General features: G+C 46.5%; 1 protein-coding gene across 1 annotated transcript in view; it reads left to right on the top strand.

Moving 5' to 3' along the window:
- The window catches only part of LOC120909737, an 857,992-nt gene that overhangs the window by 702,223 nt on the left and 138,708 nt on the right, over positions 1 to 17,061 (top strand). Inside the window, exon 3 of the mRNA XM_040321464.1 lies at positions 15,748 to 16,790. Within this exon, the coding sequence (XP_040177398.1) occupies positions 15,748 to 16,790 (1,043 nt within the window). The remainder of the gene's footprint in view (positions 1 to 15,747; positions 16,791 to 17,061) is intronic.

Genomic DNA, 17,061 nt, shown 5'->3' with positions numbered 1-17,061 from the left:
GAGGAGGAGAAGGTGGCCGTCTGACCGATGCGTTCAGACAATTTTTCATTTAGCAGCCCCAAGCAGTGGCGGCTGGTGAAGTTTTAGGATGGGGGGGCGCAATACCCCGCCCTTCCAAATTTGGTCCCTCCCACTTCTCATAAGCCACACCCCTTATAGAATCCACCACTCCGTCCCCTGTATTCCACTTGCTTCCACTCAATGTCAGGAGTATACAGCTCAGCGTCACAGCACAGAGTATACAGCCCCAGCATCACAAATCATGGTATATAGCGCAGCCTTACAGATCGGTGCAAACAAACTAAAATATGACACTGTTAGTAATGAAGGACTCGAAATGGGCAGGAGATTACCAGAGACTGTGGACATGCTGCACAAGATTACCAGAGACTGCGGACATACTGCACGAGATTATCAGAAACTGCAGACATACTGCACAGGATTACCAGAGACTGCGGACATACTGCACAGGATTACCAGAGACTGCGGACATACTGCACAAGATTACCAGAGACTGCGGACATACTGCAGAAGATTACCAGAGACTGCAGGCATTACTTGTCCTGCGACTTGGGACTTAAATGTTGCATGACAAGTCGTACCCCATGATTTCCAATGAGAACCGTTCATATCTGTGCGACTTCAAAGTAGTCCCCGCATTACTTTGGTCCCACTTTGATGCAACTTGAGGTCCATAGACCTCCAGAATACACAGGCATTGCTTTAAGTCACATCAAAATTGCAGTAGAATTGTGCAACTTTCAGACTGCAGTAGCCTGAAAGTCGCAAGATTCTGCCACAATTTTTTGGTGCGATTTTGCAGCGACTTGAAGCAATGCCTATGTATTCTGGAGGTCTATGGACCTCAAGTCACATCAAAGTGGGACAAAAGTAATGCAGGGACTACTTCAAAGTTGCACAGATATGAACAGTTCTCATTGGAAATCATCGGGTCCAACTTAGCCTGCAACTTTCCAGTCTCAAGTCGCAGGACAATTTGCAAGCGGGGGGGGGGTGGTGTGGTGTTGACGGCCGATATTTTCCCTGCACATTAAGTATAAAAAAAGTATTTTTTTTAATAACTGGGGGGGTGGTCTGGTGGGGTAGTGTTACCGCCCGCTATTTGTGATTGAATTTTTACATAGAAAAGAAATGTTGTTAATAAGTGGGTAAATGAATTATAAAAAAAGTTTTTTTTAATAATTCATTTACCCACTTATTGCTAAATTGAATCAAATGTAAAAAATAAACTGTTAATAAGCTTAACTGTTAATAATATTAAATCTAAAAAAAAAACATTGATTGGGGGGGGGGGGGGGGGGTTGTTGCCTGACATTATTTTCGCTGAATATTAAATATTTAAAAAAAAATTGGATTAAGCAGGGGGGGTGGGGGGTGGATGCCAGCCGCCGAATATTACATGCAAACATTTTTTTTTTAAATAAGCGGGGGGTGGGAGGGGGTATTGTGATAAACTTGCCCTTTATTCACATACTGTAGAGCATCACAGGTTCATGTTCCAGGACCTCATCGGATCTTTTTTTCAGGCAGAATAATGCCCTAACATGAGACATTGAGCTCAAATAGTACCAACATCGAATCAGGTGTGCAGACAGTTAAAGATCCTTATTTTTATAGAATTAACTTTTCCTGTGGAGTCACTACTTCAGTAGCCCAACCAGTTCTCTCTCACACTCTAATGTATACATTAAATTATACCTGTTATGTCTGCCGAAAGGTCACATTTAAGGACAGGTTTAGCTACATCAAAACAATGATAGACTGAAAGGATGGGGGGGGGGGGGTGCCGGCCGCCGAATAAAAAAAAAAACGTTGTTGAATACGAGGGGGGGGGGGGGGTTGAATGCTGCCGCCGATGCTTAGTATAAGCGGGTGGGGTGTTGTGTAGCGTCCAAAGCTAGAGACATGGCTGGCAGGCAGGCAGGCATAGCTGCAGCTTACCTTTTCCTCGGTCGGGCGCACTGAGCTTGTGCAGTCCCGACGTCACTTCCGGTTTTTCCAGTGACGTCGGAACGAGCACAGAGACGGGCGGGTGCACGCAGAAAGTGTATGCACCCGCCCGGCCATAACAATACACTCCATCGCGCCGGAAGCAAGTGGCGCGATGGAGAACGCCACAAAGGCATATTTTTTTTGCCAATGTAGCGCCGAGTCTGCAATCCCGTGATTGCACAGACGTGGCGCTACTCCTACCGCACTGTTCCCGGCGTCAGTGCACATAAGGCCCTTTTTTGGATTTTTTTTTTCTTAAAGGGACAGATTTAAATAATTTTTTTTTTTTTTTTTTTTTTTACTGACTGGGGGATGGGGGGCGGCGCCCGGGCACCCCCTATGGACGGGCCGCCACTGGCCCCAAGGTATGACCAGTTCCAGCAACCATCGCCAGCATCTGTTTTACATGGTGCGGGAATACCTAGGGGCAAGATCAGACTTGGACACCTTTCCCACCGAAAATCCTCTGGCTTACTGGATCTTGAGGATGGATCACTGGCCACAGCTTGCACAGTACGCAATTGAGCTACTGGCCTGTCCTGCATCCAGTGTTCTTTCAGAACGCACATTCAGTGCTGCTGGAGGCTTTGTAACCGATCACAGGGTACGCCTCTCCACCGACTCCGTCGATCGACTGACCTTCATAAAAAATAATCAGGCTTGGATCACCAACAGCTACCAAGCACCTGATGCTGTGATGTAACTGAATCATTTTTTTTTAAATGTCAGATCCCTTCAAGACTGCCTATGCTGATGCTGAGTGACTATCTTTTTCCTCCTCAATGATCATGCTGATATCTTGTAAGAACATTTTTGGTTCTGGGCACCGCCACCAGTGGCTAAGGCCCAATTTTTCTGCCCCTGTTTAACATTGGCGTGTAATTACAATTTTTGATCTCATACTTTGCAGCAGGGCTTAATACTGTGCTCCAACTAGAGTATCTGTGAGGGGTTGCAGTGTTGTGGCACCAGCACCATTGCCTAAGGTCCATTTTTTCTGCCCCTGTTCAACAGGGGCATGTAATTACAATTATTGATCTAATATTTCACAGCAGGGCCCATTCCTGCGCCCACCAAGAGTAACTGTGAGGGCTTACAGTGTTGTGGCACCAGCACCAAAGGCCCAATTTTTCTACCACTGTTCAACAATGGCATGTAATTAAAATTCTTGATATAATAGTTCAAACAGCAGGACGTTCCAGCGCCCACCAAGACTAATGCCGCTTACACACGATCGTTTTTCGGGTTGTAAAAAATTTAGTTTTTGTCATTAAAAACGATGGTGTGTGGGCTTCAGAGCATTTTTCGGGTTCTGAAAAACGGCCAAATTTTTTCCCGAACGTGCTCTATTTTTTCACAAAGTTTTTAACGTTGTCGTTTTTCGGGTTGTAAAAAATGGTCGTGTGTGGGCATTAACAACGTGAAAAACCCGCGCATGCTCAGAAGCAAGTTATGAGACGGGAGCGCTGGTTCTGGTAAAATTAGCATTCGTAATGGAGAAAGCACATTCATCACGCTGTAACAGACTAAAAAGCACGAATCAGCAAAAGCAGCCCCAAGGGTGGCACCATCCGCTTGGAACTTCCCCTTTATAGTGCCGACATACGTGTTGTACATCACCACGCTTTGCTAGAGTATTTTGTTTTTTAAGATCGTGTGTAGGCAAGGCCGTTTTAATGATCGGGTTGAAAAAAACGTTGTTTTTTCTAGAACCTGAAAAACGTCGTTTTTTAACAACACGAAAAATGATTGGACCAGATTCACAGAAAGCAAGGCGCACATTACGCCGCTGTAGAGTAACCACCGTACGCTACGCCAACGCAGCGCAGAGAGGCAAGCATTGCATTCAGCAAGCCAGTGCTCCCAACGATGCGCCAGCGTGGCGTGGGTTTCAAAGGCGTACGCCGGCGTAGGTGAACGTGACCCATGCAAATGAGGCGTGACCCCATGCAAATGATGGGCCGAGCGCCAGACAGGTACATATCACGAACTGCGCATTCGCACACCCCCCCGCGCTTGCTCACAACCACGCCGGCACAACTGTCTAAGCTACGCCGGATCACTGCGTACGCCGTAAACATAACGTACGCCCAACCAGTCCAACGCACAATGCGCCGGCTTGTGTTCCCTGGTGCAGACCTGAGCATGTCTGCTGCTGGGTTGCACCTCCTTTATGGGGAATAACTTTACGCCGGACGTACAACTTACGCACATCTCGCGTAGCATGCGCCGGGCACACGCAGGTTCGTGAATCGCCGTATTTCCCTCATTTGCATGTTTGAATGGCTAATCAATGGGAGCGGCGCCATCCGCCCAGCCTAAATGTTCGCCCACCCTACGCCGGCCTAAGCAAGCTACGTCGGCGGGATGTAGCCTGTTTTTAGGCGCACATCTGTTTGTGGGTCTGGCGCACAGATACAACTGCGCACATTTGCACTTACGTCGGCGTAACTTATTATACGTCGGCGTAAGTGCTTTGTGAATCTGGGCCATTGTGTGTACGCGGCATAACTGTGAGGACTTACAGTGTTGTGGCACCAGCACCAGTGCCTAAGGCCCAATTTTTCTGCCCCTGTTCAACAGGGGCATGTACTTACAATTCTTTATATAATAGTTCACACAGCAGGGCGTTCCAGCGCCCACCAAGACTAACTGTGAGGGCTTACAGTGTTGTGGCAACACCAACACCTAGGGCCCAGATTTCTGCAGAGTATATACGGCAGGCCCCTACTTTCAAACATCCAAATTACAAACGACTCCTACTTGCAAACGTAAGGAGACAACAGGAAGTGAGAGGAAATCTACCCCTAGGAAGGGAAATTCTCTTCTGTAAGAGGCGTCTCCTGTCCACTGATGCTTTATCACCAATCCTCGTTTCACTAAAAAAAACACATTTTCAAAAAATCATTTGTCATTGGGACAGAAAGTGAGGTGCAATCTTCTGAACACGGGGCACAGACAGCAAAACAAATGTTACAGGGGTGATATCCCTTCTCCATGTTTTCAGAAAAGCTTAAAAATAGATTTTATGGCTGGAGCTACACTTTAAAGAAGTACCAGTTCAAAATTACAAACGGATTCTACTTAACAACAAACCTACAGTCCCTGTCTTCTTTGCACCGCCTGTATACTGCTGTTCAAAGTATATAGGGCCAAAGGGGCTGGTAATGACCTGGAGGGAGGGGGGCGGGGAAACCCATGCTTTTTTTCTCAATGATTTTCATCCATATTGCAGGGACCAGACATTACATTAAAGCCGCAAGCAGTTTTAATTACTTTTTTCTTATAGTAATCTCATTTTGTGCAGGGACAGTTCTAAACACGGGAAACACGCGCCACTTCACAGGCATACTATAGACACCCAGCAGGTACGATATTTAAAGGAATTTTTCCAAATTTTTTTTTCACTTTTATGCCGCATACACACCATCACTTTATGTGATGAAAAAAACGACATTTTTAAAAACGTCACTTTAAATGACCGTGTGTGGGGGAAAACGTCGTTTTATGTCTTGTAAAAAACGACCAAAAAAAATTGAAGCATGCTTCAATTTTATGTGTCGTTTTTTAAAACGTCGTTTTTTACTTCACAGAAATTGACCGTGTGTAGCAAAAAACTTCGTTTAAAACGACGTTTTTACACCCGCGCATGCCCAGAAGCTAGTTATGAAGCAAGCTTCAAGGGAAAAACGTGTTGAACGTAACCTCGCTTTGCTAGAACATTGTGAGAAAAACGATGGTATGTAGGCAACTTCGTCTTTGAAAATTGAAGTTTCAAAAACGTCGTTTTTTACTTCACAGAAAATGTCGTTTTTTTTCATCACATAAAGTGATGGTGTGTACACGGCATAAGAATCATTAAAATAAAATCACTGCTCCAGAAAAAACAACCGTTTTTAAAAAAAAAATTTCCATTGATACATTTTCCCTGGGGCAAGACCCGGGTTCTCAGACCCGTTTTACGACAATAACTTGCATATTAGGCTTTAAAATGAGCACTTTTGAATTCGAACGTTTGAGTCCCATAGACGTCAATGGGGTTCTAAAAGTTTGCGCGAACGTTCGGTCCGTTCGAAGGTTCTTTTGCGAACCGAACGGGGGGGTGTTCGGCTCATCCCTACTTTTTACTAAGAAGCTGAAGAAGAAGTCCATGATGTAGATGAGGGTTACATATAGTATGAGCAGCATCACCCTTCACTCTGTCACCAAGACCTCGTCTGGCAATGCCCAGAATGATACCAATTAGTCTCTGACCAATCTCACGGTTTGGATGGAATTTCTCCTTATATCAGTGGTCAGTGTAGTGGTCCCCTTCATTGGTGACCAATGGGAGAAGAACCCTCTTATATTAAGGTGACCAGATTTTTAAAATGAAATCCGGGGACATATTTTTTCTTTACTAATAATGGCACCAATCAGCGACTCTTTGCCCGTCGCCGCCCACCTCACAGCCTCTCAAGTCTTACTCTTCGGGCCCCGGCTACTACTGGGTGGGGAGCGGAGGAAGATCACTCCGCCAGGGAAGGCAAGGAGATAGGCAGGTGGCTGGCCAGGATTTGAGGCAGAAGGCAGAAGAACATGCGAGCGAAGCTGAATGGGCATGCGCCCGAAACTGAATAAATATTCCCTTCACTCCGACCAGCACATGATCATCAGAAGGGGGCACAGATAATGGGAAAAATACAACCCCCCCTATGCTAGTAGACACGGCGGAGCGGGGTGTGTAATTCAAATTTTTTTTTAAAATTCTGCACTGACTGTCTTTGAAATTGCCCTTGCCCCCTAATAAATCCAATCTGGGGACAAAACCGGGGACAGACTTGGTCCAGGGACAGTGTCCTCAATCAGGGGACTGTCCCCTGAAACTGGGGATGTCTGGTCACCCTATCATATATGTCATCAGTGGGAAGACTGCTCTCCTTACAGATGTCAGTTGTTACTGAGAGACAGAAATTGCTCAAGGAACCCCTAGAACCCTTTGGAGGAACCCTGGCTGAGAAAGTCTGGACTAGGCAGTAATTTATTTCTCTCCCCCTTGGTGGGAGTGGAGATGACCCATCTATAAGGATATACAGTACATACACACACAACACAAGGCCGAGTTCACACTACGAGATGTTTCTCGGGGCTGCAGTTCCTCTGAGATCCACAAGGTGGTGATCTCACTTCTACCATAGAGCCAGGAAGTCTCTATGGAAGACAGGAAGTGATGTCAGGGACAGACAGGAAGTTCGGGGTGAGAGGTGAGTCGGGAGGAAGTAGAGAGGAGACATCGCTGGAATCGGCAGCAGAGGAGGTAATAAGATCTTATCTTCTATTTACACCCAGTAACCCCGTCATGTCCGTCCTCTTCCTCCATAGTCACTGTGACGTCTTTTATCTCCAGCAGAGGATAATACACACATATACCTCCCAACTGTCCCTGATTTGGAGGGACTGTCCCTCATTCACAACAAAGTCCCTCTTTCCTCCTCATGTGTCCCTCATGCTGGTCTGATCTATATACATGTATATAAAATGCACTATTTATCTATCAAAAAGTCTTTCCCGGTGCTAAACCTTCCATCCAATTTCTACATTTTTCTGCTGCATTTGTAAATTCCAAAAGCCAATATAAAGGAATATTAGTGGTAAAAATGCACTTGTGGGTTTAACTTATTTAAAAAAAAATTGGGCCTGATTCAGCAACGATTTACGCCGGCGTATCCATAGATACGCAGCGTAAATTCAAAACTGCGCCGGCGTATTTTCTTTATGTATTCAGAAAGCAAGATACGCCGACATTAGCCTAAGATACGACTGGCATATGTCTCTTACGCCGTCGTATGTTAGGGTGCATTCTCACGCAGGCCGCTAGGTGGCGCTTCCGTTGTTTTCGGCGTAGAGTATGCAAATTACCTAGTTACGCCGATTCACAAACGTACGTGCGCCCGGCGGTAGTTTTTTACGTTGTTTGCGTAAGACTTTTTCGGCGTAACGTTGCTCCTGCTATTAGGTGGCGCAGCCAACGTTAAGTATGGACGTCGTTCCCGCTTCGAAATTTTAATTTTTTGCGTCGTTTGCGTAAGTCGTTCGCGAATAGGGCTGGACGTAATTTATGTTCACATCGAAACCAAGGACGTCCTTGCGACGTCATTTGAAGCAATGCACACTGGGATATGTACACGGACGGCGCATGCGCCATTCGTAAAACACGTCAATCACGTCAGGTCATCGCATATTAGCATAAAACACGCCCCCCCTTCCACATTTGAATTACGCGGGTTTACGCCGACCCCATTTACGCTACGCCGCCGCAACTTACGGAGCAAGTGCTTTGTGAATACTGCACTTGCTCCTGTAAGTTGCGGTGGCATAGCGTAAATACGATACGCTGCGCCGCCGTAAGAAGGGGGGCAGCTACCTGAATCTAGCCCTTTATCTCCATTAAGGGGTGTGTCAGGGGGTGTGTCCTATGCTTACATACTTTTGCTAATAGAAGTCCCTCATTCCCATCTCAGAAAGTTGGGAGGTATGTACACATATATAGTGTGGAGTCGTACATTAACCCCTTCAGGGTCAGAACATTCCACCACTTACGGGGCCGGAACATTCTCTTTATTTCGGAAATGTGTTTTTTTTTTTCACATTGATTTCACCTTTTCAGTTCATACGATAATACGGGTTGGGGGTTTTAGTTAGAGGTGGACTTGTGATACGTGTGTTTGATTTTATAATCTTTATGGAGGAGGAAATAACTATTCCTGATGTCTGTGAAGGTTCAACACAAGGGATGTGTCTGGATGATGACTTTATCTTTGTAAGTATCAGGTGATGTCACTGTCTATTTCCCTATGTAGGAGTATTTAGAAGGACACAAGGATCTCTACAAGGACGTCATGATGGAGAATCAGCCGCCCCTCACATCACCGGGTAAGAGGAGACTTTATTGTAAAGGAGAGAGCAGTACGGAGGCTCCACCTAGATCCCCCATCATCTGATAAACACATAGAAACAATGTATTCAGTCAGTGTGTGTGTTTCCTACAGATGGATCCAGTAATGGGAACCCACCAGAGAGATGTCCCCGTCCTCTGTATTCCCGGGATTCCACACAGGAAGGTCACACCATCCCCCACCATCATCAGGTAGATGACGAACAATCACTGATAGTATCATTAGGATCTGTACATTATCTGCATTGTTACCATTGATGTCATTTTTATTCTATATTCAGAGTGGAGACCTGAGAGATCCTAAAGTTGAGGTTAAAGAAGAGATAAAAGAGGAGGACGATGAGGATGGGGTGATGAAGGAAGAACACAAAGATCAGTACCAGGACACCATGGAGGAGTCATCCAGCTACAGGAACCCACCAGAGAGATGTCCCCGTCCTCTGTATTCCCGGGATTCCACACAGGAAGGTCACACCATCCCCCACCATCATCAGGTAGATGAGGAACAATTATTGGTAGTTATGATCTATACACAGCATGTTTGTTATAATGAATGTTTTATTATATATTCAGAGTGGAAACCTCGGGGATGATAATATTGATGTAAAAGAAGAGTATAAAGAGGAGGATGAGGAGTATGGAGTGATGGAGGAGTTTTCAGAAGGACACAAGGATATGATGGAGCCACCTAATACCAGGAACCCACCAGAGAGATGTCCCTGTCCTCTGTATTCCCGGGATTCCACACAGGAAGGTCACACCATCCCCCACTGTTACAAGGTCGGTGGGGCGGAGCATCTAGAACATGGACTGGTGGAGATGATGTGTGGATTTTGTATGTAAGTTTATATCTTACAGATGATATTCTCTCTCATTCTCTTGGTTTAGAGTGGAGATCCAATCGATATAGAATTTGAGGTGAAATCAGAAGAAGAAGAGACGTATGTGAGGGATGATCAGCAGTCTATGGAGGAGGATGGAATAACGGGGACATTTCTAGAGGAGGACACTCCTACAGAGATCAGCACAGGTGGGTCATTAACACTAAATCCATTCCTCCACCCATACTGCTCACTGGTTGGTCCAGAGTAGGGCGGGGACTGGGTGATATCAGCCTGTAATCCCCTGGTCACTTTCCTGAGCTGTGTTCCCCGTCCTGTATTCCTGTATTTCTCTCGGATAATCTTCCTTCTCTGTGCTGCAGACACAATTTATGTCTCTAGACTGGATTTATGGAGATTCTGGGGTTCAGCTGGCAGCAAAATGTTGATTTTCACCATAGGGTTTGCTTGACCTAGACACCTGGGGTATGTACCTTGGGTCTTCTGCCCCATGCCCGGGTCTAGTGAGATCTCTGACAGAACAATTCTCCCGGGTTACTTGCTCTGTTATTTGCTGGCTGTGCCGGGTGGAGGGATATGTCTGTATAGTCTCAGACCCAAGTCACTGAGTGCAGTCTCAGGAGATGGGAGGCAGCGGTGTGGGATCTCTGCAACTTGTCTCCAGTAATCATTTCACCCACCACTGATTACTGAATACCAATATCATGAGTCCTGACCCCTGCACTATATACTCTATGTTGTACATTACATACTCCTGACCCCTGCACTATATACTCTATGTTGTACATTACATACTCCTGACCCCTGCACTATATAATCAATTGCATGTAACAAGGTCCTGGGCCCCCTGAGGCCTATCGGTGACCTCCAGAGTTAGAGATAGCTGACATCCTTCTTTGTAGAGTGGGTTACGAGGCATGGTGGGTGTAATGCAAGATTGAATGATGGGCACTAGTCGTGTTTTGAATGCAAACAAGAGATTTATTGTCTCTGAGGCTTGATTCACACCTTTGCATTTTTTGTGCTTTTTGCATTGTGCGGATTTGGACTACAGTCTATTTAACATGGTTTCCTATGGAACACAATCTGTAGTGCAAGTCTGCAAAATGCAAAAATCACAAGAAATGCATAGATGTGAATCCAGCCTGAACAAGAACGGTTGGAGAGCCGGTTTAGGGCCAGGACACATTTGAGTAGATGTAATGACCATTGGCAGACTCCGAGACTTCTATAGGTAGACTGCTATACAGTGGAAGGCCTCCAGCCGGACACCACTTCTGTATAGGTAGGACCGCTGTCTCCTATGGTAACAAATCTTGTTACAGTCACTAACGCTAGTTCTACATAACTCTTGGTAACACAGAATAGTTCTCTTCTTCTCACACAGTCTCTCACTGCAGATCTTCTCTCCCTGAGCTCCCGGTCTCTAACTAGTAGGGATGAGATTTATGTTCGGGTCCAACATGAGTTCCACTCTAACATTGGCTGTTCGCCCGTTCATCGAAAAATGAACATTATGGGGCGTTCGCGACAAATTCGAGCGCCGCATCACGCCCCATTATGCGAGATCGCAGTGCATTGCTGTATGATGATTGGCCAAAGCATGCACTATGACTCGCATACTTTGGCCAATCCCAGCGCCGTCAGTGAAGAGAGCCATAATTATCCAAAGGCAGGGTGCCTTTTACCAATCATGGCTCAGGGGGACCAAGTCCACACCCCACAATATTTAAGGCCGCATGCACGTCGGCCCTGTGTAGTGTGTTGTTGCCATGGACAGAGACAGAGTGTCATTTAGATTGAGCAGGCAGGTGATTCAGTTAGCTGCAGTGCATTTAATATATATATATATATATATATATATATATATATATATATATATATATATATACCACATGCTTGACCAGACATATGTCGACCTCCCATGCAGTCTATTGGCAAGAGCACTTAAAAGGCCCACATGAAAGAAGAAGGCGGACCTCTCCTTGCTTCTCATCAGCTGGGATCTCCAAACCCCACTATACCTTCAGTCCTCTCAGAAACCTGCACTGAGAGGAATGAAGGTGTAGAATTAGGTGTCCCAAGTACTTGTGGGAAATCTGCTAGCAGTGCACCAATATCCGATTGTAGCAGGCAAATTTCCCTACCCCTGTAGCTAAAACGTAGAAAGAAATTCGGTCCCAGCCATCCACATGCTCAGCGTCTGAATGCTAGCTTGGCCAAATTGTTAGCACTGCAACTGCTGCCTTTTCAGCTGGTAGACTCTGCCCCTTTGTGAATTTGTGGAATGTGCGGTACCTCAGTGGCAGGTTCCCAAACACCATTTCTTTTCACGTAAGACCATTCCGGTTCTCTACCAGCATGTGGAAGGCAATGTCTTGGCCTTATTGGACAGGGCAGTCAGCAGTAAGGTGCATATTACCGCTGACTCGTGGTCCAGCAGGCATGGACAGGGACTTTCTTTCACGATGCACTGGGTAACTCTGCTGGCAGCTGGGAAGGATGCAGGACAGAGTTCAGTATTGTTGGAGCTTGTTCTGCCACCACACCTCCAAAATGCTAGTTGTGGTGATTCTGCCTCAGCTCTCTCCTCCACCCCCTCCTCTTCTTCCTCTATGTACTCTGCCTCTGCAGATTTGTCTTCTGAACCAGCGATGCTCCGTAGACGTTCAAGGGGCTATGCAAGCACTCAGGCAAAAAGATGCCATGCGGTGCTTAAGTTGGTCTGCTTAGGGAGCAGGGGCAGAGATTCGGTCAGCTCTGCAGGAGCAGGCTCAGAGGTGGTTGACGCCACACCAGCTTCAACCAGGAATGGTTGTAGGCACCAACCTACTCTCCGCCCTCCGACATGGACACTTGACCCATGTGCCCTGTTTTCAGGAACTTCCCCAGAACTTATCCACCCTTTGCAGAGGGAGCAGAGGATGAAACATCTTTGGGAGGCCTTACAGAAAGGTTTGTGCAATGCGTTTCCAGGGCCTGGGAGGTTACAATTTCCTGGTGCTGGACAACGTGTTGCTGAGGCTTCGTCCAATCACAGAAAGAGCGGTGGAGAAGGTGGCCGTCTGACCGATACCTTCAGACAATTCTTCAGTCTGCAGCCCCAAGGTCTGATCGGTTCCAGCAACCGTCGCCAGTGTCTGAATTACATGGTGCAGGAATATCTAGGGGCAAGATCAGACTTGGAGACCTTTCCAACAGAAAATCCTCTGGGTTACTGGGTCTTGAGGATGGACCACTGGCCAGAGCTTGCACAATATGCAATTGAGCTACTGGCCTGTCCTGCATCCAGCGTTCTTTCTGAACGCACATTCAGTTCTGCTGGAGGTTTTGTAACCGATCACAGAGTGCGCCTGTCCACAGACTCTGTTGATCGGCTCACCTTCATAAAAATGAATCAGTCTTGGATCACCAGCTACCAAGCACCTGATGCTGATGTAACCAATTGATTTTTCTATGGATGTGGGATCCCTTGAAGACTGCCTATGCTGAGTGACTATCCTATTATGCTGAGTGACTATCCTATTCCTCCTCAATGTTCATGTTGATATCTTCTAATAATATTTTTGTTTCAGGGCACTACCACCACTGCCTAAGGCCCAGATTTTCTGCCTCTGTTTAACAGGGACACATAATTACAATTTTTGATCTAATATTTCACAGCAGGGCCCATTCCAGCACCCACCAAGAGTAACTGTGAGGGCTTACAGTGTTCTGGTACCACCAACACCTAAGGCACAATTTTCTGCAGAGTGTATAGTATATACAGGCGGTGCCTTACTTTCAAACATCCGACTTACAAACGACTCTACTTACAAACGGAGGGAGACAACAGGAAGTGAGAGGACATCTACCCCTAGGAAGACAAATTCTCTCCTGTAAGGCCCCATACACACGGGAGGATTTATCCGCGGACCGTTTCCGCGGATAAATCCTCTCGAGGATTTCAGCAGATTTTAATGCGATGGAGTGTACTCACCATCGCATTGAAATCCGCGCCGAAATCCTCTGGCGATGACGTGTCGCTCCGTCGCCGCGATTATGACGCGGCGACGTGCGCGACGCTGTCATATAAGGAATTCCACGCATGCGTCGAATCATTACGACGCATGCAGGGGATCCCTTCGGACGGATGGATCCGGTGAGTCTATACAGACCAGCAGATCCATCCGTTGGGATGGACTCCAGCAGATGGATCTGTTCTGCATGTCAGCGAATATTCGATCTGCTGGAATCCATCCCAGGGGAGATATATCCGCGGAAACAGATCCGCTGGCGTGTACACACCATAGGATCTATTCGCTGAAACCCATTTGCTGGGATTTATCTGCGGATGGATTCTATGGTGTGTACGGGGCCTCAGAGTTGATATGGGAAAAAGGTGTCTCCTCTCCACTGATGCTTTATCACCAATCCTTGTTTCCCTAATAACCCCAAATTTTTTAAATCCAATTGTCATTGGGACAGAAAGTGAGGTGAAATCTTCTGAACACGGGGCACAGACAGCAACATTTTTTTGCTGGAGCTTCACTTTAAAAATGTACCAGTTCAAACTTACAAACAGATTCAACTTAACACCGTTGGTGGGCGGGATTGATCGGGAGCCGTTTTCCCAGCGATTGCCCTGGGGGAAGGGAGCATGGAGGCCCCGCCTCCTCCTGACCCCACGCTTGTGATAGACAGAATACCGGTCCAATTCTGGGATGTTTTCTGTTTATCACAGGTGCGGGGCAGGAGGAGGCGGGGCTGTGTATGATGGGGAGCGGAGCAGAGGCGAGGCAATTGTAATGTAAGCTGTTCCGGAATGCTTTCCCACTCTGTGATCCCGCGGCTTTCCTCTTCCTCCAGTCATGATCCGGCCGCCCTCTCTCTTGCTCTGCCCAGGTGAGAATGCATATGACGGGCACAGTGAGTCTTCAATGGTGGGCACTGATAAAGTTGTTAACATTTATTTTTGGAACTTAATTCTGCATAAAACATTTAAGTGCCATTTCATGAGATAATTTATGAGGGCGTTTTTAGGGGTGGAATTAGGGGCGGGGCAGCTTAGGAGTTGGGTGGGGCAACTGGTGGTGAGTAACCCTTGAGGCCTGGATAGTAGCTAAGGACTTGACATTTTGAGTTCTGCTCTGTTGTACATTACATACTCCTGACCCCTGCACTATATTCTCTATGTTGTACATTACATACTCCTGACCCCTGCACTATATACTCTATGTTGTACATTACATACTCCTGACCCTCGTCCTAAAATCCCCTCATCACTGTCACTCCTATAAAAGACAGTTCTCGTTGTTTCCTCACTCTCTGACTAAGGTCCATGAATAAAGAAATGATCTGGTAGGAGATCAGAGGAGCCATTTACTAGTTACCTTGAGGGGGGAATTGTAAGATCCTCAGAGACAAAGCTGCCTGATGTGGGCGGAGTCCTGGTTTAGGGGAACCAATCAGCTCATGTCTAGTAATAATCTTTGTATTTCTATTTTAGTAGATGGACGGGAGATGAGGAAAACCTCAGAGGATTGTCTCACTTTGTCTCCAGACTGTAAAGTAGAAGATGAGGACATCACACAGTATAGTCCAGGAGAAAACCTGACTACCTCCAATGTCCATCCGGCACCACACAGTGTAGATGGACCATCGTATTCCTCTTATCCTGAGGAACCTCAGACTGTGCGGGACGGTGACGGACCATCGTATTCCTCTTATCCTGAGGAACCTCAGACTGTGCGGGACGGTGCCGGACCATCGTATTCCTCTTATCCTGAGGAACCTCAGACTGTGCGGGACAGTGCCGGACCATCGTATTCCTCTTATCCTGAGGAACCTCAAACTGTGCAGGACGGTGCCGGACCATCGTATTCCTCTTATCCTGAGGAACCTCAGACTGTGCGGGACGATGCTGATAAGATACTTCCCTGTACTGAGTGCGGGAAGTGTTTCCGTTTAAAATACCAGCTTAAAGAGCATAAAAGATCTCACACAGGTGAGAAGCCGTATTCCTGTGCTGAGTGCGGGAAATTTTTTTCAGTGAAGTCCAATCTTTCCACACATCAGAGATCACACACGGGGGAGAAGCCTTTTTCTTGTTCTGAGTGCGGGAAATGTTTTTCAGAGAAGTCCTATCTTTTTATACATCGGAGATCTCACACAGGTGAGAAGCCGTATTCCTGTGCTGAGTGCGGGAAATGTTTTTCAGTGAAGTCCAATCTTTCCAAACATCAGAGATCTCACACGGGCGAGAAGCCTTTTTCCTGTGCTGAGTGCGGGAAATGTTTTTCAGATTTGTCCAGTTTTAACAGACATCAGAGATCTCACACGGGGGAGAAGCCTTTTTCCTGTTCTGAGTGCGGAAAATGTTTTTCACAGAAGTCCAATCTTTCCACACATCAGAGATCTCACACGGAGTTGCCCTTTTCCTGTTCTGAGTGCGGGAAATGTTTTTCAGTGAAGTCCAGTCTTTCCACACATCAGAGATCACACACGGGGGAGAAGCCTTTTTCCTGTTCTGTGTGCGGGAAATGTTTTTCGCAGACATCCAGTCGTAACGCACATCAGAGATCTCACACGGGGGAGAAGCCTTTTTCCTGTTCTGAGTGCGGAAAATGTTTTTCACAGAAGTCCAAGTTTTACAGACATCAGAGATCTCACACAGGTGAGAAGCCGTATTCCTGTGCTGAGTGCGGGAAATGTTTTTCAGTGAAGTCCAATCTTTCCACACATCAGAGATCTCACACGGGGGAGAAGCCTTTTTCCTGTTCTGAGTGCGGAAAATGTTTTTCACAGAAGTCCAAGCTTTACAGACATCAGAGATCTCACACGGGGGAGAAGCCTTTTTCCTGTTCTGAGTGCGGAAAATGTTTTTCACAGAAGTCCTATCTTTCCATACATCAGAGATCTCACACGGGGGAGAAGCCTTTTTCCTGTTCTGAGTGCGGGAAATGTTTTTCAGATAAGTCCAGTCTTAACAGACATCAGAGATCTCACACGGGGGAGAAGCCGTATTCCTGTCCTGAGTGAGAGAATTGTTCCTCACTGAAGTCCTGTCTTCCTGTACATCAGGGGTCCCACACAACCCTCGAGGTGTATTAGTGAGTGCGGGAAATGTCTTGTATATGAATGTTGCTGGACATGTGGGGAAGAAGCACACCCTGATATACAGTACAGAGCAAAAGTTTGGACACCCCTTCTCAATCAAAGAGTTTTCTTTATTTCCATGACTATGAAAATTGTAGAGTCACACTGAAGGCATGAAAACTATGAAGTAACACA

Source organism: Rana temporaria, chromosome 8, assembly GCF_905171775.1.
Source record: "Rana temporaria chromosome 8, aRanTem1.1, whole genome shotgun sequence".
In the NCBI taxonomy this organism is placed as follows: domain Eukaryota; kingdom Metazoa; phylum Chordata; class Amphibia; order Anura; family Ranidae; genus Rana; species Rana temporaria.
This window is presented reverse-complemented; position numbering and strand designations above follow the sequence as displayed.